At 48.4% G+C, this 24,328-nt stretch overlaps 2 protein-coding genes across 9 annotated transcripts in view; one reads left to right on the top strand and one right to left on the bottom strand.

The window, feature by feature from the left end:
- Positions 1-18,884, top strand: part of tns2a (tensin 2a) — a 37,383-nt gene extending 18,499 nt beyond the window's left edge. For 2 of the 5 annotated variants that reach the window (XM_027017934.2, XM_027017938.2), the window contains exons 4-28: positions 4,719-4,757; positions 5,296-5,337; positions 6,062-6,111; positions 6,663-6,846; positions 6,937-6,987; positions 7,145-7,267; positions 7,655-7,719; positions 8,082-8,165; positions 8,280-8,392; positions 8,668-8,728; positions 8,829-8,904; positions 9,048-9,177; positions 9,700-9,765; positions 10,012-10,128; positions 10,239-11,690; positions 11,884-12,049; positions 12,153-13,147; positions 13,584-13,715; positions 14,627-14,722; positions 15,182-15,259; positions 16,245-16,322; positions 16,461-16,629; positions 16,782-16,850; positions 17,539-17,568; positions 17,866-18,884. In XM_027017934.2, the coding sequence (XP_026873735.2) occupies positions 4,719-4,757; positions 5,296-5,337; positions 6,062-6,111; positions 6,663-6,846; positions 6,937-6,987; positions 7,145-7,267; positions 7,655-7,719; positions 8,082-8,165; positions 8,280-8,392; positions 8,668-8,728; positions 8,829-8,904; positions 9,048-9,177; positions 9,700-9,765; positions 10,012-10,128; positions 10,239-11,690; positions 11,884-12,049; positions 12,153-13,147; positions 13,584-13,715; positions 14,627-14,722; positions 15,182-15,259; positions 16,245-16,322; positions 16,461-16,629; positions 16,782-16,850; positions 17,539-17,568; positions 17,866-18,007 (4,608 nt within the window). In that variant the 3' untranslated portion in view covers positions 18,008-18,884. The remainder of the gene's footprint in view (positions 1-4,718; positions 4,758-5,295; positions 5,338-6,061; positions 6,112-6,662; positions 6,847-6,936; positions 6,988-7,144; positions 7,268-7,654; positions 7,720-8,081; positions 8,166-8,279; positions 8,393-8,667; positions 8,729-8,828; positions 8,905-9,047; positions 9,178-9,699; positions 9,766-10,011; positions 10,129-10,238; positions 11,691-11,883; positions 12,050-12,152; positions 13,148-13,583; positions 13,716-14,626; positions 14,723-15,181; positions 15,260-16,244; positions 16,323-16,460; positions 16,630-16,781; positions 16,851-17,538; positions 17,569-17,865) is intronic. The other 3 variants (XM_027017936.2, XM_027017935.2, XM_027017937.2) reach the window with 3 other exon arrangements.
- A 1,131-nt stretch (positions 18,885-20,015) lies between these two features.
- The window catches only part of foxp1a (forkhead box P1a), a 28,002-nt gene continuing 23,689 nt past the window's right edge, over positions 20,016-24,328 (bottom strand). For all 4 annotated transcript variants that reach the window (XM_027017916.2, XM_027017917.2, XM_027017918.2 and 1 more), the window contains 7 exons: positions 23,571-23,778; positions 23,146-23,222; positions 22,840-22,941; positions 22,373-22,494; positions 22,194-22,260; positions 21,778-21,941; positions 20,016-21,305 (listed from right to left, as the gene is read on the bottom strand). In XM_027017916.2, coding sequence (XP_026873717.2) covers positions 21,149-21,305; positions 21,778-21,941; positions 22,194-22,260; positions 22,373-22,494; positions 22,840-22,941; positions 23,146-23,222; positions 23,571-23,778 — 897 coding nt within the window. In that variant the 3' untranslated portion in view covers positions 20,016-21,148. The remainder of the gene's footprint in view (positions 21,306-21,777; positions 21,942-22,193; positions 22,261-22,372; positions 22,495-22,839; positions 22,942-23,145; positions 23,223-23,570; positions 23,779-24,328) is intronic.

Raw genomic sequence — 24,328 nt, 5'->3', positions numbered from 1 at the left:
CTTAATGGTACGGCCAGATTGTAAGGCATTGCAGTCGTCCAATCTGGAAGTGGTAAATGCATGGACTGGCTTTTCTGTGTCATGTAAGAAGAACATGTTCCTAATCTTGAAATGTTCCTAAAGTGGAGAAAGATGGTCCTAGAAATATTGTTTACATGAGCTTCAAACAAGACACTGGAATCCATAATAACTGCAAGATCTTTAACTGTTAGAGAAGATCTGATTGGGAGACCATTGTGGTTCATGGAGTAATTAAAGAGTGAGGACCTCGCTGTCTGTGGGCCTAATAGAAGCACTTCTGTTTTGTCAGGATTAAGTGAGAGAAAATTCCTCAACATTCAAGCCTCTGACATCCTTTATGCATTCCTCAATAATACTAAGATGATGTATGTTCTCTGGTTTGGCTAAGACATAAAGCTAAGCATCATCATCATCATAGCAATGGAAACTAGCACAGTGTTTACGTGTAATGTCACCTAGAGGTAGCATATATAAAGAAAAAAGGCAAAGGCCCTAGAATGATCCTTGTGGGACACCATAGCTAACCTTGTTGTAGGCTGAGAAGTCTCCATTTATGTTAACAAATTGGTAACTAGATACGATTTAAACCAAGAAATCCCCTAATCCCATCACCATTTTTGAGTCTATCTAGTAAAATGTTGTGATCTATAGTGACAAATGCTGCACTCGGATCAAGCAATTTAAGCAAAGAGACACAACCCTGATGAGAAGCCAACAACAGGTCATTAACTACTTTAATCAGTGCTGTCTCTGTACTATGATTAGGCCTAAACCCTGACTGAAGGACTCCATGTATTTGGTTATGATTCAGGTATGAGCTTGACCGCTGATCTACAGCTTTTTCTAGGATCTTGGAAATAAATGGAAGCTTTGAGATCAGCCTGTAGTTTGACAGCTCACTTTTTTTTCGTTTTTGGCTTGGTTGTTCAGGCAGCTACTTGGTGATCAGATGTCAAGTTAATACTCTGAATGTTATCTCTAATGTGCCTAATTTTCTCATTAAAGAAATTCATGAACTCATTACTACTGTGTTATAATCTGAGCATTGGTGTCAGTTGGATGTGCAATTGTACTAAATAGAAATCTAGGATTATTTGTGTTATTTTTTATTAGTGTTGAGAGAGAAGCTGTTCGAGCAGTAATAATTGCTACAAGCTTATTGTGGCACCATTTACATTCTATTTTCAGGTGTTTTGTTTTAAATTTGTGATCGTTATACCAAGGTACTAGTTTTTTTTAATAGAGCAACATTATTGAGTGTGCAGTGGAATACTGATTCTAAGCATTCATTTGATCAAGTTCCGTGGGGTTTGAGTGTATCCTAGTCGCAAATGATAAGTCTGGGAGATTCGCAATAAATGTAGTGGCTGACATGATCGTGCGTCTGGTATGATAGCGAGGTGAGGTTACTATGTTGTGACTCATAAGTAGTTCAAATGAAATTAGGGAATGGTCTGAGATGACCTCCGACTGGGGTAGTATGACTACGTTCTCTATGTCTACAGTGTATGTCAGTACTAAGACAAGTGCATGTCCACCAGAGTGTGTGGGTGCTCTTATACATTGGGTAAAACCAGTTGATTCTAATATAGAACTAAAGGCCGATCTCAGAGGGTCTTGGGCAATATCAAAGTGAATATTGAAATCACTAACATGTGTTTGTATGTGTGTGTGTGTGTGTGTGTGTGTACATGCGTGCAGTTGTGCCCATTCCTCCATCATTACCTCGTAAGCTTCAGAAGACACAGCCTTGACTTAGCAGTCACCCCTCAGGGACACATGTGACATCAGTCTACATGTTTTATGCGGTCATAACCTCACAACCAGCCTCATGGGGGTCATTCCAGACCTCACAGAAAAGCAGATCTGCTGCACATGGCCTCTCTTTCCTTGGTGAGCCATTACAGGCAGAGGAGGGAGATTTACACCCATCCGAAGTCTGTTTTGCCATGAGCAAAAAAAAAAAAGAATAAAAATCCATTGAAGAGCCGCATATGAGTTTGGGCTCGCGAGTTTCATGCCGACTAAAGCGACTTTCAGAAGCACCTCACGTCATAGATGCTAACAGGGCTCTAGCAGTGATCCCGTGATAGTCATGCTTTAATAAACAGCATGTGAGGTTGTGCGCTCAGTGTTGGGTATTAAAGATTTGATGAATACAGACGTCTTTTTAAAAAAAAAAAACAAAAAAAAAACAAAACAAATCTGCTCTTGGCAGTGGGCAGGGCTGAAATGACGGAAAAACCCTCTCAGGCAGACGGTGACGGCCCTTAGCCAGAGTGCTGCATTCCGCCCTGACTACTCCGACTAATGGCGCTGTTTACACCAGAGGCCACGGCAGGCCTGCCTCTCCACCCACGCATGCTCCACTCCTCCTCCTCCTCCTCTTCCTCCTCCTCCTCGTCTCTGTCACCCTCTCTCCCCATCCCACTGTGGTCCTAAACCCTGGTCGTACCCCCCCCCCCCCCCCCGTCCTTATTTTCTCTGTTATCCGCTTGTCCTCTCCAATGTCTATCCCTGCACTTCCCGTTTTTGAATCCCCCATCCCAGGTCTGGATGGCAAGCTTCCTTTTCCACCCCCCCTCCGCCCACCGCTTCTGCCGGCTGGATAGGTCCACATCCGGAGGCTCTGGACATGAGCGCTAGTTAATCCAGCAGACCCAAAGGCAGTTAAGATCAGGGCCTCACCGTCCATGTCGCTGTGAGCACTGTTCATGTCATGTGACTTTACAGGCTGTCAGAGCTGGAGACTGAGCAGAGATGGTTAGTGGCCCCTCGCCTTGTGTTAAGCAGAGGCCCAGAGCCGGAGACACACACACACACACACACACACACACACACACACACACACACACACACACACACACACACACACACACACACACACACCACTTGATCCTGTCTGGGCAAACTGGGGGTTGTAAGTAGCCTGACGTAGCTTAGAGGGACAGGGTGGAGCGGTTATGGCTGGGCCATGTTGGGGTTGGAGGTGGCCTTCAACAAACCCCAGACCGCGTGGTGTTGCGTTTGGCCCAACGCAACCCCTCAAGCCCCCTGAAGCCCCCTGCCGCCCCTCGGGCAGTGCGCTGAGCACGCTGGAAGCCTGCTGGGGCCTTGGCCGTTCCTGCTAGACCAGTGAAACGGACAGGGAGGGCAAGACGGAGGAAAAGAGAAAGAGAAAGAAAACGTAAGAGAGGGAGAGCAAGCATTTGCAGGAAACAAGTGCGTAAGTGTTGGCCCAGGAGATGGAATCTGGCGTGTTTGTTCTGGAGTAATGCTCCCTTGCTGCAGGGCCCCAAAATGAGAGAGAGAGAGAGAGAGAGTGATGCGGCGAGTGTTAGTCTGAGAGGAGGGAGGCAGGCGCAGTGGACGAGGACAAACCATAAAAACCAGAAATGAAAGGACAGCAGAATGGATGGCAGCGAGAGAGGACAGGAAGTAGGAGAGCAAGGGGCGGCGAGACAGGTGTTGACAGCAGCCCGTTTAACATCCAGGCCTTTTTTTTTTCGACTCTCCCGGGTCGGTCACCGGCGTGCGTACTAATAACTTTAACGTGCACTTTCTAATGTGCACTCTCTGATTGCTGAAACATGTTCAGAGCTGTGACATGCTTCCTGTAGAGCAGCGCTTGCGTTCTCAGTCCTATCCCAGCGTTTTTCAAGGCTCCACTGGGGGGAGATATTGGCCCAATAGCGCCACTCGTTCTCGCTTGTGTGTGCAGGCGGTGCTGTCCTAGCAACCCATAATGTGTACACACACACACACACACACACACACACACACACACACACACACTTTTTTTCCTTCATCAGAGCTCCTAGTGTGTGCCATCAACTTGTTCTCATCTAAACATTTAAGTTTACTTTTCTTTAATACTTTAATGCACACTGCAGCCATGCAACACACACACCTTCATGCACAATTGAGCCCGAATCCCGATTTCCGGAAACAACTCCAGACGTATACAGTGTCCAAGCAAAACTAACAAGTCTGCTTACATGCAACTGTTCATTTATTCAGTGTATCACATAACCAGAATACACATCTGATAACTTCTCTCACCAGAAGACACACACACAAACAGAGTCAGAGAGCAAGGCCAGTGGCATGAGCTCACCCGCCTGAGCGTATTTCCTGTGGCCAAACAAACAGGGCAGGACTGGGTTGGGGAGCGGATGTGCTCTCAGGGTCGGGGGGTGGGTTTACAGTGGGATGTTATGTAACCGTACACACACACACACACACACACACACGTGCACAAACTCTCCGCTCTCCCCCTTACACTGCCTGACGTAAGCCCGCTGCCTGACCAACATTACTCTCCTTACTCAGAGTAGGTCAAAGGTCAGCCCCCCACCCCTTTTCCAGTACTAAGGGGAATGCAGACCTCGTTTCTAATGCCTCCCTAGCCCCTTTAGTGCCCCTCGCATCAGTAGCATGGGGGGAGATGTCCCTTCCCCAGCTTATCTGGCAGCGTGAGGAAACATTTCCTCCTCCCCCCCCAGCGATGCCCCTCCCTTTCCCCTCCCCCCAACGATGCTGAACGGGCTCCAGCTAACGAGCGAGACGGGCCTGACTCACGGTGGCAGGCTGCGTGTGGTGTATGCTTGAACGTGGGGGCACAGGTGGGTGGAGGCCCGTGCAATCGTGATGGCGATACCTGCATGTTCCAGTCACGCTGTTCTGCTTCTTTCCAGGTCAGCGGCAACTGTGTCCCGGCCCAGCCCTCTGACCCGGTGAGTCCCGCCTCCTGCCCCGCCCCTGCTACAGGGCTGGCTATCTACTCTGTAACACTTCACCTGCACATTCACTGTTGCACCTGCTCAGCCGTGCTTCTGTTTCAATTCACGGAGGAGGTCCGCCCTAAACGTTTGTGGCGTGGGATCCTTACACCGCACGCGTGACTCGGCTCGGCAGCTAATTACCGCGTAGTTCCGGAGTTTTACGTGGGCAGGGAAATGTGCAAAAATGGACCCACATCGGGGAAACCACTTCTAGGGAGTTCCAGTGTGACGGCAGCTTACTCCTGAGGGTGCCTTCTCGCTCCCCGGGAGCTGATGACAGCTTCTGATTGGTGGAGGGATGAGAGGGGGGCGGGAGTCGCGCCAGTGGCCGGAGCTACTGGGGATTCTCGCTTTTTCCTCCTGGCCATTTTTCTCCTTCCATCTCCAACCCCCCTCCTTTAATGTACATTAAATGTGCAGGCAGCATTAAGGCCACATTCTTATCCCATGGCTGTGTTCATTTATACTGTATCTGTCCTTTTATGTGCAGCAGCGGAGAGCCACAGCCTCCTCCAGACATATTCAACATCTGGTAAGAGTCCGACTCTCTTTCTCTCTGTCCACAAGCGATGACAAATGTCCTGCGTTCTCACGTCCATAAGGGAAGGCGATAGGGCGAGAGAGAGAGAGAGAGAGAGAGAGAGAGAGAGAGAGATCGAGAGAGAGAGAGAGAGAGAGACTCACTTGTTTGTTTGTTTTTTTTTCACTTGGGTTTGTCACTTGAATTTGACTGATGTGTTGAGCCGCTTCAGAGCATCAAAACCACTTTCCAAACGTAAAAATCGCAGCTCGGTGCGCTCGTAGAGGACTGGCAGGCTGCGGCACTGGCCGAGCCAGACACTGTGAGTGTGCTTGTGTGTAAAGGTCCTCGCCAGCATGGTTTCAAACAGGCTTTTCGTGCTGACACAGTTATGGGATTGCATGACTGTAAATGATGGTGGAAAGTCTTAAACTCTGTGCGTTTGCGCGCGCGCGCACCCAATGGTAGAAAAACATATCACCATGTTGTGTGGGAATTTGGCTACTCCATATGAGGAACATTTGCTCTTTTCTATAACAATGGAGCTTTTATTTTAAAAAAAAAACCCAAACAAAACATTCAAACAAAAACCAAAAGTGTTTTTTTTTGTGTGTGGTTACTGAGGGTAAAGGTTATGTTGTGGTGTGGTCATAGCAGTATGTGTGCTGTAGCTATATGGTAACATGCACATGATAAACTGTATTATAATAGTCCCATTATTTGTATTCTTCTCCAGGGCTCGACCAAGTCTCTGCCGTATACCAAACAGAGAGGTGGTCTACCCAGGTTAGTCCTCTGCAGTAGCGCCCCCTAGCTGCTGTCATGCCACCCCACAGCCTAAGAGCCGCCTGCCAGAGCCTCGGGTTGGCGGCTCTCACAGATGAATTGCCAAATCTCGACATGTGTTTATTTGCTCGTAAACTTTGGGGCTTTATCTCTTGGCCAAAGCCTGTCGAGTTCATCTCGGCAGACGCCGAGTAGGGAGTGGTCCGCAGCAGAGGCCGAGTCATCGCTCAAATACGTGGACACGTTCCTTCCCCCAGAAACCGACAGCTGGGCTGTTTCCCATCAGAACCGGATGTGCGTGACCTCCGGTCCAATTAAACGTGTCTACGTGTGTTATTTTATCGTTGCTCTCTTCACGTCGTCCAAGTGTGGTTGGTGCGTTGGACGTAGTAAATAGTTCAGAAATGTGTCGAGAGAAATCCTCATTCTCTCCCTCTCTGTCTCCTTGTCTTCCCTCTCTTTCTGTCTGTCTCTCTCTCTCTCTCTCTCTCGCTCTTTCCAACTGTCCCTCTGTGCTGACCCCCCCCCCCCCCCAACCCCCGGCTCCCCAGGAGTTTCAGTGTGGACCGGGTGATAGACAGGGTGATGGAGCGCCAATACGACTTCGACCTGACCTACATCACCGAGCGCATCATCTCCGTCTTCTTCCCGCCGCTGCTGGACGAGCAGCGCTACCGCCTCAACCTCAAGGAGGTGGCGGCCATGCTCAAGTCCAAACACCAGGACAAGTTCCTGGTGAGCATCCCCAGGGTTCGGACCTGCCGAGCTGAGGACCTTTCACCTTACCCTTTCCTCTGCTAACGTGGTCTTTCTTTTCCTCTACAGTTGTTCAATTTGTCGGAGAAGAGGCATGACATCACACGCCTTAATCCCAAGGTTGGCTTTTCATGGGTGTGATGTCACATGTTTACAGTGTAACATAAATCGTTAAAAGGAAGGAAGATTTTGACAGCAAAACCAATGTATCTGTTTTATCTTTTGCGCACTCTGCACTCACTCACTCTCTCTCTCTTTCTCTCTCTCTCTCTCTCAGGTCCATGACTTCGGCTGGCCAGACCTACACGCCCCCCCCTTGGACAAGATTTGTGCCATGTGCAAAGCAATGGAGACGTGGTTGAACTCTGACCCCCAGCATGTGGTGGTCCTGCACTGCAAGGTCAGAAGTCATGCCTTTTAGGGGGTCACGTGGGTGGTGCAGACCACAGGAGAATACCAGTGTGAAGATGACTCATGCGCTCAGTGTGGACATCTCTATACATCATCTAAGTCAGGAAAGAAGGACAGACATGAGGCAGGACGAGACTGGATGTTATTACGTATTATTTAATCCGACACGTGTCCGTAATTAAAATGTAGTTTCCACCAAATTTTGAAAAACTCCTGAGCTGTTGTGAAAGGAAAACCTGTTGTAGGAGACTATGGCTTTCTGACTATTTGTAAAGCTGCCACCAAAGAGCAGGGAGATCTATAAAGATGACAGTTGGGTCACTTTTCTTTTGAGATTCCAGGCCTTCTTGTACTGAATGCTGGTGTCTTCTTAAAGGGTAATAAAGGGAGGACGGGCGTCATCATCGCTGCCTACATGCACTACAGCAAGATCTCTGCAGGGTGAGAAGCTCCACGTAACACGCCGCTCGAAGGTCCCCACATCGCTTGTAACACGCCACCTTTGTTTAGCCTGTACAAGTTCGTTGAGGAAAATATCACAACAGAGCAATCACGTACACGAGGCAGGGATATGATGCATTAATAAATGGAAAAGTTCAAATCAAATTAACTTATGAAAAAGAGGTAAGTCAAGAATCAAGCTTGATTTCTGTTTACCGTTGTGTGTTTTCTTCTTTGTATCAACCTGGATCTCTTCATATGCCCTTTCTACATTCTTGGCATTCTTTTGCCCCTCTCTCTCTCTCTCTCTCTCTCTCTCTCTCCATAAGTCGTTTGACCTCTCTGCTTGTGTCCATATGCAGGGCAGATCAGGCCCTCAGCACTCTGGCCATGAGGAAGTTCTGTGAGGACAAAGTTTCATCGTCTCTTCAGCCCTCTCAGAACAGGTGCCTCTTCCCACCTTGTTTACCGGCTACTCCACACACGCGTTGTTTTTGTTGTCGTGTTTGTTTGCTTGTTTGTTTTCCAGTTTGCCACCCCTTGCTTATCTGTTTCTGTAGGTATATCTACTACTTTGGCGGACTTCTGTCCGGGTCCATAAAGATGAACAGCAGTCCCCTCTTCCTACACCAGGTCCTAATTCCCACCATCCCCACATTTCAGGCTGACGGAGGTGAGTGGCGCAGGGGGCGGAGCAAGGGGCGGGGCCTGTGCATGAGCTCACGTTTAGCTGGCCTCCATGCAACATGCTGATCACATGTGCTGTGAACGGTTCGGTGTCGCGCGCGCACACACTTCCGCATGTTTCTGCACGCGCGCCCGCTTCCGTGCGCGTGTTTGTTTTTAATCGCTTGCAGTGTGGGAGAAGGACTTAGCAAGAGATGGCACATTCCAATCTGCTCGTGTCTCACCGTGTGTCTCACAAGCAGCGTTTCTCGTCCGCTCCAGGCTACTGTCCCTTCCTGAAGATCTATCAGTCCATGCAGCTACTCTACACCTCGGGAATATAGTGAGTGTAGATCACATCAGATAATGCTCTCAACCATAAAGTTATTCCCACACTGCAGTAAATGAAGTAAATGTGCGCGCGTGTGCGTGCGTGTGTGCAGTGATTTGCAGGGCTCAACAGGCAGGAAGTTGTGTGTGACCATTGAACCTGCCCTGTTGCTGAAAGGTGACATCATGGTATGTGAGTCTGTCAAACTCACTAGGACAAATACAGACACAGGCACCAATACACGCACACAAACTCTCTCTTTTTTCTCTCTCTCTCTCTCTCTCACTCTCTCTCTCTCTCTCTCTCTCTCTCACTCACTCACTCACTTTAGGTCAAGTGCTATCACAGGCGCGTACAGATGGCTGAGAGGGACACGGTATTCCGGCTCCAGTTCCACACCTGCACCATCCACGGAGCACAACTCTGGTTCGGGAAAGGGGAGCTGGATGAAGCCTGCTCTGGTATGGTGCCCTGAAACGCTCCAGCCTGGAGTCCAAAGCTCCTCTCCGTACCGCTCCTGTGGTCCGTTACTTTCACTTTGTGGAATGTTAAATCCTGCCACAAGTGTTCAGCATGAGTTATCTATAACGTCCCAAGTTGGGCTAGCTTTCAACTGCAACATGACCTGTAACTGTTTTAGATAAAACACTGGGCCATTCGTTTAAGATCTACTTGCTACCAGACCTCCTCCTACTGGACAACACCTGCTTACTGCAGCTGTCTAATTGAGATTATATACGCCCTCTGGATTCTCCGTGGGCTTTGTAATAGCTCAGTGGGGAACGGACTTCAACTGCTTGCGAGTGCCTGGGAAAGTTCGACTTTTGTGGTTCGTGCACCGCGAGATGTTTTGTCTCACGGTTTGAAGTATTAAAGTCTGATTTGGCTCGAGATTTAGGACTCGTAGGACTTGACAGAACCCACGATGTAGCTGACTTCATGTCTTTACTTTGACTTGTTTTGTCCCTCGTCGCTCTCTGTAGATGACAGATTCCCCCCAGATGCCACTGTGGAATTTGTCTTCTCCTCTGGACCAGAGAAAATCAAAGGTCTTTGACTCCTTCAGATTCAGTTGATTACACTGTGTTTTTGTGCATTCTTGTAAAATGTTGGTATTCTAGAGATGTGTAGATTTATTCTATTATGCACTTATTTCTGTATATTTCTATAGAATATTTTTAAGAACATACACTTGTATGACTGTGTGCCATGATATAACGACAGGAGCCTTGGTACGTTTACTATATTAACATATTTACATATTTTTACATGTTAACGTGTTTTATGGGGTCTAGGGCGGGAATACCAACGGAATGACCCAGCAGTCACTGTTGACTATAACACTGCTGATCCAGTGGTGCGCTGGGACTCGTACGAGAACTTTAACCTGCGACATGAGGACAGTCTAGAGGGTATGAGTGTGTAAACCCGAACCTGTTTACACAGCTGAAATATTCGAATGTTTGAAATATTAAGCCCACTGAACTGTTGGTTAATGGGAGATTTCTGTGCTTCCTCCAAGATATAGCCCACACCCGAGGGCCTCTGGATGGCAGCTTGTATGCCCAGGTGAAGAAGCGTCGTGCTACAGGACTCTCCGCCCTCCCCTCCACCAATGGCAGCCCAGGGCGGAGCCCCGAGGAGAGGCCCACCCAGCTGTTATCCGTCAGCACCGACTCGGGACGCTCATCGGCTCCGCCCGAGCGCTTCGAGGACCCGCCCGGACCGGCCCCGCCCACTCAGCAGGAGCGGGAGGAGCTGGACCGCCTGCTGGGAGGGATCGAGGGCGGGAGGGCTGGGAGAGATCGCGAGCGTGAGACAGCCATCTTGGACGACGGAGACTCGCTGCCGCCGGAGCGGACAGGCTCGCTGCGGTTGGGCCGCTCGTGTTCGTGCAGGGCGGGCTACAGGTCGCAACGCTGCGCCGAGCCGGGCTGTGACCGCCTCCATCACCTGCCCAATGGGTGCTGCCTGGAGCACGCCGCTTCCACCAATGGCCACGCGGGGGCCCCCTCGCCTGCTCTGCCGTCGCTGCTGGGGTTGTGCCAGCACCACAGCGCCCACTCTCACCAGTCTCTTCCGCCCCCGGACCTGCTGTGGGACCGGCAGCAAGGGCCTCAGCACTACCTGCACCGGACATGCTCCGAGGGTGCCACCAGCCGGCACCTGTGCCCTTATCCGGGCCAGGAGCTCGGCCCCCACCCGCACAGCCCCTCTCCCGGGGGCCGACTGCTCTGCAGGGCCGACGAGTATATCCCTTATCCCCAGCCCCACCACGCTCACTCACACCCCCCCAAGCCGGCCGGCCCCTACCACGACGTGATGCTGATGGATGGCCTGCCTCCACCCGGCTGCCCGTGCCGGGACTGCTGCCTGAGACGAGAGGACTTCTACGCCCTGCGTCTCGACAGAGGGGAGGGACTGCACTGGGAAAGGGACGAGCTTCCCCGAGAAGGCGGGATAAGGCGGGGCAGAGAGCCCGACCTTCCAAGAGGGGCGGAACTGCACTGGGAGCGTGAGGCAGGGCTGAGGCGGCCCCGAGAGGCACCCCTCCACTGGGACAGGGACAGGGAGGCGGAGCTGCAGTGGGAGAGGGAGCGAGAGGTGGAGTACTGGCACAGAAGGGCCGCGGTGGCGCCGTACGCCACGCCGGGTCACGACGTTCCCGCCTTCGCCTTTGACCCTCTGCCCGCCGGCCACCCGGCCTACCCCGAGCCCTCGCGCTCGCACGCCCACCTGGACTTGAAGTACAGCAGCAGTTCCAGCGGCTACCAGACGCCCCACCAGACCTGCCCCTGCTCACCATACCAGCCCTCCCCCTCCGAGAGCCGCGGCTACGCTTCGGGCTACCAGTCTGAGTCCACGTCCCCTCTGCCCACCACCTGCACGTTCTACAGCCCGGCCCACCACGTCGGCGGCCCCCCGGACGGACACGCCGAGTCCCACCCGCAGGACTGTGTCTCCGGCACACCAGGTCAGATGCGCCGCCACGCGCCACGTGAACGGTCCTACAGGGGTAGCACAGTGGACATCGTTAGGAACAGACGGGGCGTGGCTAATCGCGTTGGCGTTCGGTTGGCATCGTTTAACTTCAGCTCAGAATGTTCAAACTGATACACGCGTTGCCTTTTTAGATTGTAATTGCACTTTTTCTGCCCTTCTACCAGACGGCCCTGGAGTCCAAGTTGAGAATGTGGGTTGGCGGGACCACATTACCCATGGTTCCTTGAGACGCCTGCAAAGAGACGCACGGGCTGCATGCTCCACCCCCTCTGATATCTCTGGTCCGCCCACTCCAATCCACACCAGCAGCCCGCTGTGCGCGCAGGAGAGGTAACTGGGCTGTTAGCCCGAACACCAACATACCGTGTTATTCCAATTCAAACTGAGTGAAGTATTGTCAGCAAACTGACGAGGTCTAGCCTGTCCCTTCCAGCCCCAGTCTAAGCGTGCGGGAACAGGACGCTCGATGTTCGGAGGTCAGCACAGACAGCAACATGCCCCTGGCCCAGGAAAGGGTGGAGCCTGTCACGCCACAGCCCCCCAGTGCTTGGCAAGAGCTTCAGCGAATAGAGAGCCCAGCCACCAAACCTTCCCGGCCCTCCAGGTCCCTCCCTCAGCCAAGCTCCTCCCCTTCTCGGCAGCTATCCACTCACTCCGCCCTCATCGCGCCCTCTACCGACACTCACCATCAAGCCCCACCCTGTCCGCCCACGCTGCCGCGATCCCTCCAGCAGAGCACCGGGCGGCCCAGCCCATCTCCCGCCCCGCCGAACGAGGAAGCAGGTCCTGCCCCTCCGGCTGGATCTCCTGCCCAGGCTCATTCCGTGTCCCCGTCCCCTCTGCAGCCCGAGTCTGTACCGGCCCGGCTGCAGAGCAACGGGCTGCCGCTGACTCCAGAGCCGGAGACGCCCAGGTCGGTTTCTTCCGTCCCCGCCTCGCCTCGGCCTCCCCCGGCCAGCCGGGAAAGCTCACCCTCGCCCGAGCCTCCGGTGCCAGGCTTCGCCACCCTGGGCCGGAAGCTGATGCTGGGTGCCGACCCGACCCTACGCACAGTGCACGCGCAGCCCTGCGCAGGCATGGACAGTAGCCCCGCCCCCTCTGACGGCCACTCCATGCCCACCTTCCCCCTATCGCCGGGCTGTTATCCTGCCGTGGTCCCGCCGGGCTCCGCCACCCAGCCCCCGCTCCCGGAGAAACGCCGCCAGGGCGCCCTTCCTGGATCACCCGGGGACAGGTCGGGCGCCCCGAGGGTGTCGGTGGGTAACTCGCCTTCAGCCCAGCACCACGTGACCTTCTCCCCATCAGTGGCAGCAGCTGAGGGGCAGGACGAGGGGCCAACAGACAGTGATGTGGCCACCCAGGTCAGCGTGAAGTTTGTGCAGGACAGCTCTCGGTTCTGGTACAAGCCTGGCATCTCCCGAGACCAAGGTGAGCCAGGACAAGCCCTGGTGCCAGACTCTCGAAGCTATTCCTTCTCTCCCACCATGTTCCTGTTTTAGCAGAGGGAAGAAACTGAATTTTAGCATACATTGGATTTTGCATGTGTATGGTAAAACAATTTGACCTCCTTTTCACCTGTATTAACAATGTTATAAAAATAAATGTCTAGGTCAGTGCTATATAAATAAATGCTCGTCAGAAACAAGCATGGTCAAAAACATAAATATCAGGCAATAAGCTGTTGTTTCTTTTAGCAGGACACTAGTTACATTATTTTTACATTATGACCAAAATAAAACAAAAGAATCAGCTATCGCCTAAAATCAGTTTGCTCTCCAAATAAAAGGAAATGTCCCTGAATAGTCACTTTTCACATTTGTGTATGTATTTATGTTTTATCGTGATCCCTCCACCCCGTGTGCAGCTATCACTGCTCTGAAGGAACGGGAACCAGGCACCTTTATCATTCGCGACAGCAACTCTTTCCAGGGGGCCTACGGCCTCGCCCTCAAAGTGGCCACTCCGCCGCCTAACGTCAGTAACCACGGCAACAAAGGTAAGGCAGCTCCCCCCCAGAGCAGTGTCTCTCTCTCTCTCTCTCTCTCTCTCTCTCTCTCTCTCTCTCTCTATATATATATATATATATATATATATATATATATATATATATGCCCTTAAGTTAGACTAAAGACTAAAGACTAAAGACAAATCCTCACACTAATCAGCGTGTTGTTATTACAGCAGTGCTGCTTAGCCCATGTCAGTGCAAGACGCCCTTAAGGCTGCACCTGAAAATTAGTGTGAGGATTTAACATAAAATACATGGATTAATGTCTTGAGTCTGATTTAAGGTCATATATGTGTACGTCTGAAGAACCAAAGCTAAACGCTTCGGAAAAGTGCCTGGCCCAGTTCAGTGTTTAGTTTAATAACTGGGTCCCGAAGTTCCAAACGCCTCAAAGATGCAGCGGTATGTTGCAGAACGAATGTGAGGCTTTGAGCGAATGTGAATTCTTAGACGGGTTTTTCTAGGAAGATTACCAATTAATCTAATCTGTAAAGGACTAGAAAATCCAGATTCAGTCAGGAATAATGATAAAGACTGGGGGTGAGGTTTGTAATGAAATGTGAGTAAAATCTTGCATTCAGGGCCAAGTTGAATAACATTTATATAACAATTTAATAATATAAGAAATGTGTGCTGATCATACATCCAACTAAAATTTTTGTTGTTTTTTTAGTGTTTAAAATTATTTGGGTATTAACATTTGAGTATTAATGACTAGTCTTCAGATCAGTGTTTTTGATTTTGCGAGATTCTGGTCATTGTGACTTTGGAGTTTACGCTTGTCTCAAGCGCCCCCTTGTGGACATTTACCGCATGCACATAATGCACGACAGGTTTACACTCGAGTACAGTTTTAATCTCGTTTTAACGGAAACGTTGTTCCTGTTTTCTCTTGACAGGGGGCGATCCTCTGGAGCAGCTTGTCAGACATTTCCTGATCGAAATCGGCCCACGAGGGGTAAAGATCAAAGGCTGCCAAAATGAACCCCACTTTGGTGAGCAGATTAAGGACCTAGCTCCTGGAGTCATGTCTCGGCACACGAAGCACTCAAGATTTATTTACATTTATGGCCTTTGGCAGATGCTCTTATCCAGAGCGACTTACAAAATTGCTGTCATTTACTCACAAATGAGTAAATTTACTCAAAAATGTATGTATGGCTGGACATTGGGGTGGAGAATTGCATGGCTGCAGCTGGGGCCAGATAGCACTTGTTTATCAGAGCTAGGGTCCTACCTGTTCCCACAGCACTGAGTGGGAATCTTGATCAGTCAACGGCATTCACTAGAGCTGCTTGCATCCCAGAATGCAGTTACTGTTGGCTAAAATCGCAGGGCTTTTTGTGTGATGTACTCTGCTCACTCATGTTCGTGTGGGTGGATGTCTGGAAAGCGTGAAAAGTCCAAATCAACACTTTGTGTGTGTGTGTGTGTGTGTGTGTGTCTGCTCACAGGGAGTTTGTCAGCGCTGGTGTATCAGCATTCCATCAGCCCCATCTCTTTGCCTTGTGCGCTCCGTATCCCAGAGAAAGGTAAACTTTCAGCACAGCCATCACAACGGCTTTGCCGCACCCGCTCCCAAAAAAACCTGACGCGCAGCAAGCATCTCTGTGCTGTGGGGGCTGCCAGACAGCCACATTTGACCAGCATCAGTGGACTGTTGTAGCTGTTTAACGGTTGGATTTTTATTGGCTGTAGTAGCTAGTTGTGGTTTTCAGGAAGTGGCAAGTTGTATTTTTGAGGATTCATTTTATTATTGAACAACTACATTTTGCCTAAGAAAAAGAAACTAAAACCTAAAAATTCTTCACAGCTTGGTACAGGGTGTTGATCTCCTCAGGCCACACCCTCCCTCATTACACAAATACACATCACCTGATATTTTTAAATCCAATAAGCATTCAAGTTGTTACAGCTTGGAGTTGGAAAATACAGGGCCTTGAAAAAGTATTCATACCCCTTGAACTTTTCCACATTCTTTCATGTTACACCCACAAACTTAAATGTATTTTATTTTTACATCTTTATCCCTGACCTGTCTGGTGTGTTCCTTGGTTTTCACGATGCTGTTTGATCACTAATGTTCTCTAACAAACCTATGAGCTCTTCACAAAACAGCTGTAGTTATACTGAGAATAAATTACACACAAGTGGACTCTATTTGCTAATTTGGTGACCTTTGAAGGCAATTGGTCACACTGGATATTATTTAGGGGTATCAGAGTACAGGGGGCTGAATACAAATGCACGCCACTTTCCAGATTTTTATTTATTAAAAAATTTGAAAAACATGTAATCATTATCTTTTCACTTCACAAGTTTGTAGGTGTAACTTGGAAAAATGTGGAAAAGTTAGGGGGTATGAATACATTTTCAAGGCCCTGTATGTATAGAAATGATGATATGGTCAAAATACTGTCTTGCCTAATAATTGTGAACACAGTGTATAAGAGCTCGGGGTGGGTGGAGCTGGTGCTGATGAACTTGGATGTTGGGTGGTGTCTCCTAACCCCGCAGACCCCATAGGAGAGGCACAGGAGGTGCAGCCGTCCAGCAACATGAGTACAGCAGCAGATCTGCTCAAACAGGGAGCAGGTGAGACCTCCCCCACGGCTCCACACACGTTCTTCTGCATTTTCTCCTCCTCATCCTCATTTCTGGGGTCTTTTCATCTTTAATCTTCTTCTGTACGGTTCCTCTTCTTCCTCACCGCCCTCCTCCTCCTCCCCTCAGCTTGTAACGTGCTCTACCTGAACTCGGTGGAGACGGAGTCCCTGACAGGACCGCAGGCCATCGCCAGGGCGACGGATGCCACCATGTCGCGCGGTCCCCGCACCTCCGCCACGGTGGTCCACTTCAAAGTGTCGGCGCAGGGCATCACACTGACCGACAGCCAGCGCAGGTACAATGCCAGCGCTATCAACCTCTAAGCGACCCCAGCAGGATACAGGGGTCACATGCTGTAAGGCAGCTTCAGGACACCGTCTGTGTCGTGCCAGCCGATTGGTCGGTCTATGTTTACTGACCGAGGGCATTGTGATCGTGTTTCTGTAGGGTGTTCTTCAGGAGGCACTACCCCATCAACAGTGTGACATTCAGCAGCGTAGATCCACAGGACAGGAGGTTGGTGGGCCCGACAGCGCAGGGGGCGGGACAGAGGCAAGCCTGGCTCCGCCCCCCCAGTAGGGAACTGGGAATGACCAGGGCCACACTGACACATGACTGAAGCTTTGCAGTGCTGTTTTTGTTTGTTCACTCGCTCATTCATTGAGTGATTCATTTACATGACATGTGTTATAGGCTCATACAGTCAACAGCATCACCCTCATACGTGGAAGGTTTTATTGGCCATTTGTGCTTTAGATTCATTGCTCGACACTCAGATGTGATTTTTACTACTAAAACTGATGAACAATCATCTGCCAGTTAGCGCATGAACTCGCAGGCTGCTCTGTGTATGTGTGTGTGCATAATTAGCTTTGGAGCTCTGTTGTAATAGCATAAGTCTGGAACATAAGCCTACTGAATCCAAGTTGTGTTGGCTGTCCTCTTGTAAATGGCCCCTTTAGTCCTGAGCTTGGAGCAGCAGATCTCAACAGTCCAACAACACGATACTACTTCAGTTAACAACACACCATCAAGACTTCTAAACGACAACCCCAGAATGTGTGTGTGTGTGTGTGTGTGTGTGTGTGTGTGTGCGCGCACGTGTGTGTGACAGATGGAGCATGTCTGTATCTGTCTGCAGATTTGTGTGCACGCGCATGTGAGTGTCTGTTTCTGAGTCTGTCTCTGTCTCCTCCCACAATAGGTGGACTAACTCAGACAGCACGTCGTCTAAGTAAGTTCAGTGTGTATGTCTTTCTGGGTTAGGTGTGTGTGTTTCCCATGTCAATGTTGTGTGACTGTGCTGGTTATGCGCTTGCCATCTTGTTCATTCATTTCACACTTACTCAAGTTTTGAGAATTCAAAAATATTTTTGAAATGCACCACCAACAACCACCACCAAACAGAATAAATATATTACTGACTATATTAATTTTAAAAAGTATATTCGTTAATATTTCTCCCATCACGCCACACACAGCTGTGTATGCCAGCCTGCACACACTCACGGTTCCGTCTCTTTCCGGGCAGAGTGTTTGGGTTTGTAGCTAAGAAACCAGGCAGCGTGGCGGAGAACGTGTGTCACCTGTTCGCCGAGCTGGACCCTGAGCAGCCTGCCACTGCCATCGTGAACTTCATCAACAAAGTCATGCTGGGTCCTCAGCGACGCTAGAGGACGAGGGCTGGCTGGCTGCTTGTCGTACAGGAGCAGGATTCCCTCTGCACATCCGCTTCGGTCCTGCAAGGCAACGTAATGCCGTACTAGAAGACGTCGGTCAAGTGCCATCATAGAAAGCGGCCTGTTGGTTAGAAAGCCAAAGCACCGGAACAAATCTGTTTGCCAGCAGGTGAAGGGCTTTACTCGACTCCAAAGACCAAAATGAACTGTAAAGTGCTAGATTCTATTTTTTTTTTAAAGACAACACACTGAAATGCTGCAAAATAGAAAATATATAAAATAACAACCCATAGCACAGAGAATGGAGAATAACTTTGAGATCACCAACATTTGAATTGGAAATATATTAAGTACTGTTTGTTCAAGAAATTACTGTTGCGTTTCACATGCACTCAGAAAAACAATATTGTATAGAGGAAACTGCAGCTGACAATCAACATGTCTGGTTAATGTCATTATTTGTCTTTTTTTATTTAACTATACAAGATGGTAGCAGCTTGGGTTTTTTGTGTGTGTGTTTAAGTATACTTTTTTGGAACCGAGAGTAGGTGCCATCGATTTCTTGTCTAGCCTGCAGGGTGAGAGAGAGTACTGTTATGTGGAGAGTGTTCGAGCTCGGCAGGGAGGGAATGACTGAGGAACCGCAGTGTTGAAGGCAGGTCGGCGACATGCTGTACCAGTACTCCACTAAGGAGGATTTTTGATGGTTTGGAAGTCTAAGGGAGGTTTTTTTTGTTTTTGTTTTTTTTTTTAAGCGAGAAATTGGTGACAGTTGAGGCAGGAACTACGTTTTTGACCTTCGGTCACTGTCGTCTTGATGTTTTCACCTGCCTTCCAGAGGAGAGAAGGAAAAAAAAAAAAAAACAACCAACAACCGAGTTTATTACTAGAAACCTTTAATTCCCATTAAATACTCACTGTTCACGATCAATATGGATTGAAAATAATTCCTGCTATAATGTGTAGTGGGACATCCTGCTGCTGAATAATCTGTAAACATGCAGGCCAAGTTATCACTCTCCCCCCTCAAATTTCATGTCGCGTTTCATTTTCATGTTAACGAGACAGACGACTTTAATGAAATCGCCAAAGCTTCTACTTAACGACCTTTGCTGAGCACTCTTGTATTTGAGCTTTATTCAGTCACGTTTTAAAAGTGCCATGTATTGTATTTTCGTGTATCACTGAGTTAATGTTGCTTTGTTTTTTAAGAGACAGATAAAGACATGTCTGACAGCTTTAATATATTGTATTCTATATTTTCTTGTTGATCATTGTAGTAATATATTCTCACATGCAGCTGACCTAGAGAGTAAAAGAGACTTCAAGTTAGGAAACATTTTTATGAAATGTATTTTTTTTTAACTACATGCTATTTTTTTTTCCAGTGTAAGCACAAATGAAGAATATAATAAATGTAAAGAAGTGGTACCAAATTATTTGTGCTTTTGTTCGTAATACTATACTATTACTACTTATAACTAAATATTTGTTGAGCTAATCTTCAGTTGAACCAAATTATTATGTTCGCTAACTTCCATATAGCCACTAACATTTGCTAGAAAAAATGTATTTAGAAAACTAAGCCACATGGTAAAGTCCAAAATGGAAATCCAAAACTGACTGCAAGTGCTCTATAAATTAACGAAGTAAAACTTGACTATGAAACACTCCTGTCTGTCAAGCCTCCTGTCATACTCAATCTGAGGTCTTAATTTATGTGGTTAAACTAATTAATTACACCTGCTGGCTTGAGCTATTCAGCAAGTAGCTGGAATGAAACCCTGGGTGGTATATCCTCCTCTCTGATCCCTGTAATGCACCCCTCAGCCGACACGCCATGGCATGACTTTCCCTATTGAAGGAGTGCCAGACCGGACCCGCGGGACAGGATGAGGTGGGGATGTTTGCAGGAACATTTCGTTGCCGATCAATTATTAAACCCTGTGTTTTGTACTCACAGGTTGTTTGTTTAGCCAAAGATGAGCCTCTGAATCACATGCCTTGTACTTTTTCTTTATCTCCAACCATGTTTAAACATTACATATCCATGCAATGCGTGGGACGTTTGATACAGTCTAATGAGTCCCAACTTAAAGGAAAACGTTTCTGTAATGGGTATATCAAAAGGGACAATGTAAACAAAGTACATATCATAAAAAGCATCTTCACTTTCACAATCTTTGGTAAGTTGTTGATATATTCTATCTACAATTGGGAAAAAACAAATACCTACCAAAAACTAGACAAACATGTTCCACAGACATTTGGTTTAGTTCACCGTTAGTAAATGAACAAATGAAACCTACATTTTGACTGGTCTTCTGTGGTGGTGTTTATGTAATCTGATACAGTAGCATTCTGTACAAACAAGTGGAGAAAAGCAAATCAAAAACTAATAATTAGAAAAACATTCATCAAGTGCTGGTTATAAAATGTTCCCCTTTGGTTTTGGTTCTACCATGAAAATAAAACAAAGACAAAAAAAGTTCAAAAGACATTCACGATTTCAGTGAGCGGACCTGTAACTAAGGGGCAGAGCCATATTTAAGGCCGTGTGGGACCCACGATGGTGACCAACCACATAGTACTTGAGGCAGTGGTGATTGAACTTGGACTAAACATAGTTTAGCACGTAGCAGAATTGAGACGACTCACAAGCATTGTGAACTGGGAGTTCCTACATTTGCTTTAAGGAAAAAGTCCTGCTCCTAGATGCTTCTAGTGTCAAAATGGGGTTCGCGGGAAACCGCATCATGAATCGCCTGGCTGAAGTGAGAGGTTTTGCATGTAGCCAACCCAGGTGGTGTAGTGCTTATTTTAAGTGTAGAATCGAGACATCAAATCGGCCATTGGCCCTCCTCTAATCTATGGGCCAACCTTTACAATGTAGCCATTACCTCTACGAAGAGAAGCCCTTTAGTACCACTGAGGTCAATCCATTGCATACAAAAAAACAACAGGTAGCTCCGAAGAATAAATAAAAAGGTTGTTCCCAAGTGGAATAGTTGTGAACGTTTCTCAGAGTCTGCTGGTACGTCGTTTAGCTGTCACTGAGGGACTTCGATGAAGCACTTGAAGTCTCGTGGGAACGAGGGGGGGTGGGGGTGGGGGGGATTGTGGAACAGCGACGCTTCAGGAGAAGGCGGTGGCACGGGCAAGGTGGGGGTCGTGCACTTCGGCGAAGTCCGCATCCTGAGCCGAGTCTGGGCTGCGCTCGTCCCCCATCTCTGGGGACAGGCAGCCCTCCACGTCCTCCTCCATCTGTTCCAATTTCATTCTACCGTGATGCCTGCACACACAGAGCCGGTCGAGGTCAAGCACAGAGTCTGCGATCTCGCTGCAAAGTCAGGATCATTTTGTACTGTTTCCTGAGGGTTTTTTTTTTTTTTGTTGGTTTTTTTTTTTTTTGCCGGGGGCGTAAAGGATTTCACTGACTGACAGAATAATCAAGTAATACTATAAAGAACTGCCATTTAAAACACAAATGGAAAACGCTACACTAAAAGATCATGCAAATGACAAACAAAGCATATGATGAACAAAAAAACAAACAAACAAAAAAAACCAACAAACATTTACAAGAAACAAATACAAGTAAATTTATAGTCTACTTCAATAAAAATGAGGTTTAATCCTTAATCCAAAGATTAGCCACAGATTTAAAGCAACCTGGTCTTGAGGCACCACGCTGCCAGTGTCGCGGCAAACATACACTAAAGAGCAGAGCGCTAGCTACGTTGAGAACGCGGACAGGGACTCACAGGGCAGACATAGGGGAGAGGTCCAGGCTGGAGTCGCTGCGGGAGCCATCCTCGTGTTCGTGCGAGCTCATCTCCTCGTGCATGCCGCCTGCCAGGGCCTTGAGACCGGAGCCTCCCACAGAGGCGGAGCCGTAGAGAGGAAGGCTGCTGTCCACCATCGCTGCCTGCAGGGAGTCGCACCGTTACACCACGCCGCCCGGGGTGCTTTCGGCTCGGGGGTGTGGGCCCCCCCGAGTCACGTGTCCGCATGTCTGCTGGAATCGCCGGGGGCCGAAATTCGCCCAACTGGCTGACGCCGAGCAGTTTTTATGAGCTAGTCAAATGGTGCTATTCTGACTTCCGACCTGTCTATATACCCTCCTCCCGCACCTTACAATAAGGCGCAAAAATAAAATGTGAAGCTCATTACTAGGTACCTGTAAAGCTGAGAGGGCAGTGCTCTGGCCAAGGTTTGACTGGATGTTCTTCACCAGAGACGGTGACCTACGGCACACGTTTTAGGATTAACCCAAAATTAAACCAAAGTATACCCTGCACCGTGGAATTAAAATCAATCACTTTCCATTAATGAATAGGAAGAAATGGGAAATCTTACCCAGTGATCTTCTGAGGTCTTCTCTTCTGAAACTCCAGCTCGTCCACAGTCCAAACAGCTCCTTTCACGTTCTCCACTCTCACAAAACACTTGTGCAGACTAAGATTATGACGAACTGCATTCTGCAAAGCGCAGACAGGAGAACAAGGCCATCTCAGGAGGTTACACGGCACAACTGCAGATTGTACATTGTCCTTGAATTTGAGAAAGGTGCTGAATAAAATGTAACAACCACCACCACCACCACCACAACAACCACCACCACCACCACCAAAACCTTGGACAAAGCACTATAACTGTCCTGTGTACACACAATATAATCGCCTTGTGCACACAATATAATTGCCTTGTTTACACATCATAATCACCTTGTTTACACACCATAATGGCCTTGTTTACACACCATAATGGCCTTGTTTACACACCATAATGGCCTTGTTTACACACCATAATGGCCTTGTTTTTACCTTCCATGTTGCTGCGTTGCGCCTGAAATACGCAAATGTTCGAGTGAACCAGTTGTAGATTTCATTTAGTGTTAGCTGCTTTTCTGGGGACTCAAAAATTGCCTGAAAAAGATTTGAAGAGCCACACATTTAATCATGAGTGTTTGTAGTTCTCGTCCATCCCATGTTACGTCTGCCTCTCTTAAAGGCATAACAGTCGGTAATTGTGGTGTTTTGACATTTCCCAAACAAAACCTGGGTATTTACAAACTTTAGACGTCACATGGCGTCACAGAGAGCTCGGCAGCAGTGCCAGATGTGCCTTACCTGTCTTATTAAAGCTGCATATGTGAATGGCGGTCTGACCTCAGCACTTAAATAAAACTCCTTATTCTGCACAATATCTGAGAGGTGGGGATAGAGGGGAAAACAAAAACACACAGAGGTCAGAGGTCAACGCTAACACCTTAAAACCTTCACCCAGAAGCTCACTGGTAGAAATTAAGAACCTCTTTCTTTCAGGCGCTTATAACTCGCCACGAGCTGAACTACAGAAGCGGCAGCGCTCAAGGTCGCACGCAGTTCAGCAATATTGCTGTATTTACGATATCTCATATTCCAGTGATGCGACCTGGCTAGGTTTACTCTTATCGATCAAGTACACATTCATCGTAAGGCGATAATTGCAAGGCTGGTCAAAAGGATGTGTCTGACTGGGTGCATCTCTAGAGGAGAGCGCTTCCTTCCCGAACCTTGGTCCATGGCCAGGTTGTACTTGTCCGTGTAACGTTTGCGGACGGGCCCCACCCCGTGCAGGCTGCCTGGGATGATGACGGTGGGCGTCTGGGGCAGTGGCGTGAGGGGTGTGGATGGTGCCGTGGCACTCTGAGAAAGACTCATAGAGGGGGTAGTCTTGGGAACCGTCGCCTTGGCGAGGGTGAGGCTGGAAACTAGGTTGACCTTTTAGAATGCATGCGCACGCACACACACACACACACACACACACACACACACACACACACACACACCTTAGTTTAAAACCTTATAGTAGTATTCAAGTAATATGAAGGTCAATTTAAATGTAAAAGTTGAGACTATTTAAAAGATGGAAAGGGGGAAAACAATCACAAATGTAGAAAAAAACCCCAAACATGATTAGAATAAAAACACACAACATAAATGTCACTGATATCAGCTTTGTGGAGTCTACTTCAAATCTCTTCAGTGAATGTTGTAGGGTTAAAAAAAAATAAATTAGGTGCAATATGGAATTTAGATGGTCTTCTAATCTCACACTGACAGACACCATCCATCGCCAACCAGCATCTGGGATTGTTTACCTCTGTGCTGTGGCCGTCATGCTGTCCAGTCATGAAGCTTAATGCGAATTACAAATCCTTCCAGTTTCACCGGACCAAAACATTTTTTGAAACTCCTCACTGTTCCACCACCTAATGTCACTTTCCATAAGCCAAAGGTAATCTCTATCTGTACAATCACAGCTGATATA

The sequence above is a fragment of the Electrophorus electricus genome, chromosome 24 (assembly GCF_013358815.1).
Source record: "Electrophorus electricus isolate fEleEle1 chromosome 24, fEleEle1.pri, whole genome shotgun sequence".
In the NCBI taxonomy this organism is placed as follows: domain Eukaryota; kingdom Metazoa; phylum Chordata; class Actinopteri; order Gymnotiformes; family Gymnotidae; genus Electrophorus; species Electrophorus electricus.
Note: the sequence above shows the minus strand (reverse complement) of the source record. Positions and strands in the feature narration are given on the sequence as shown.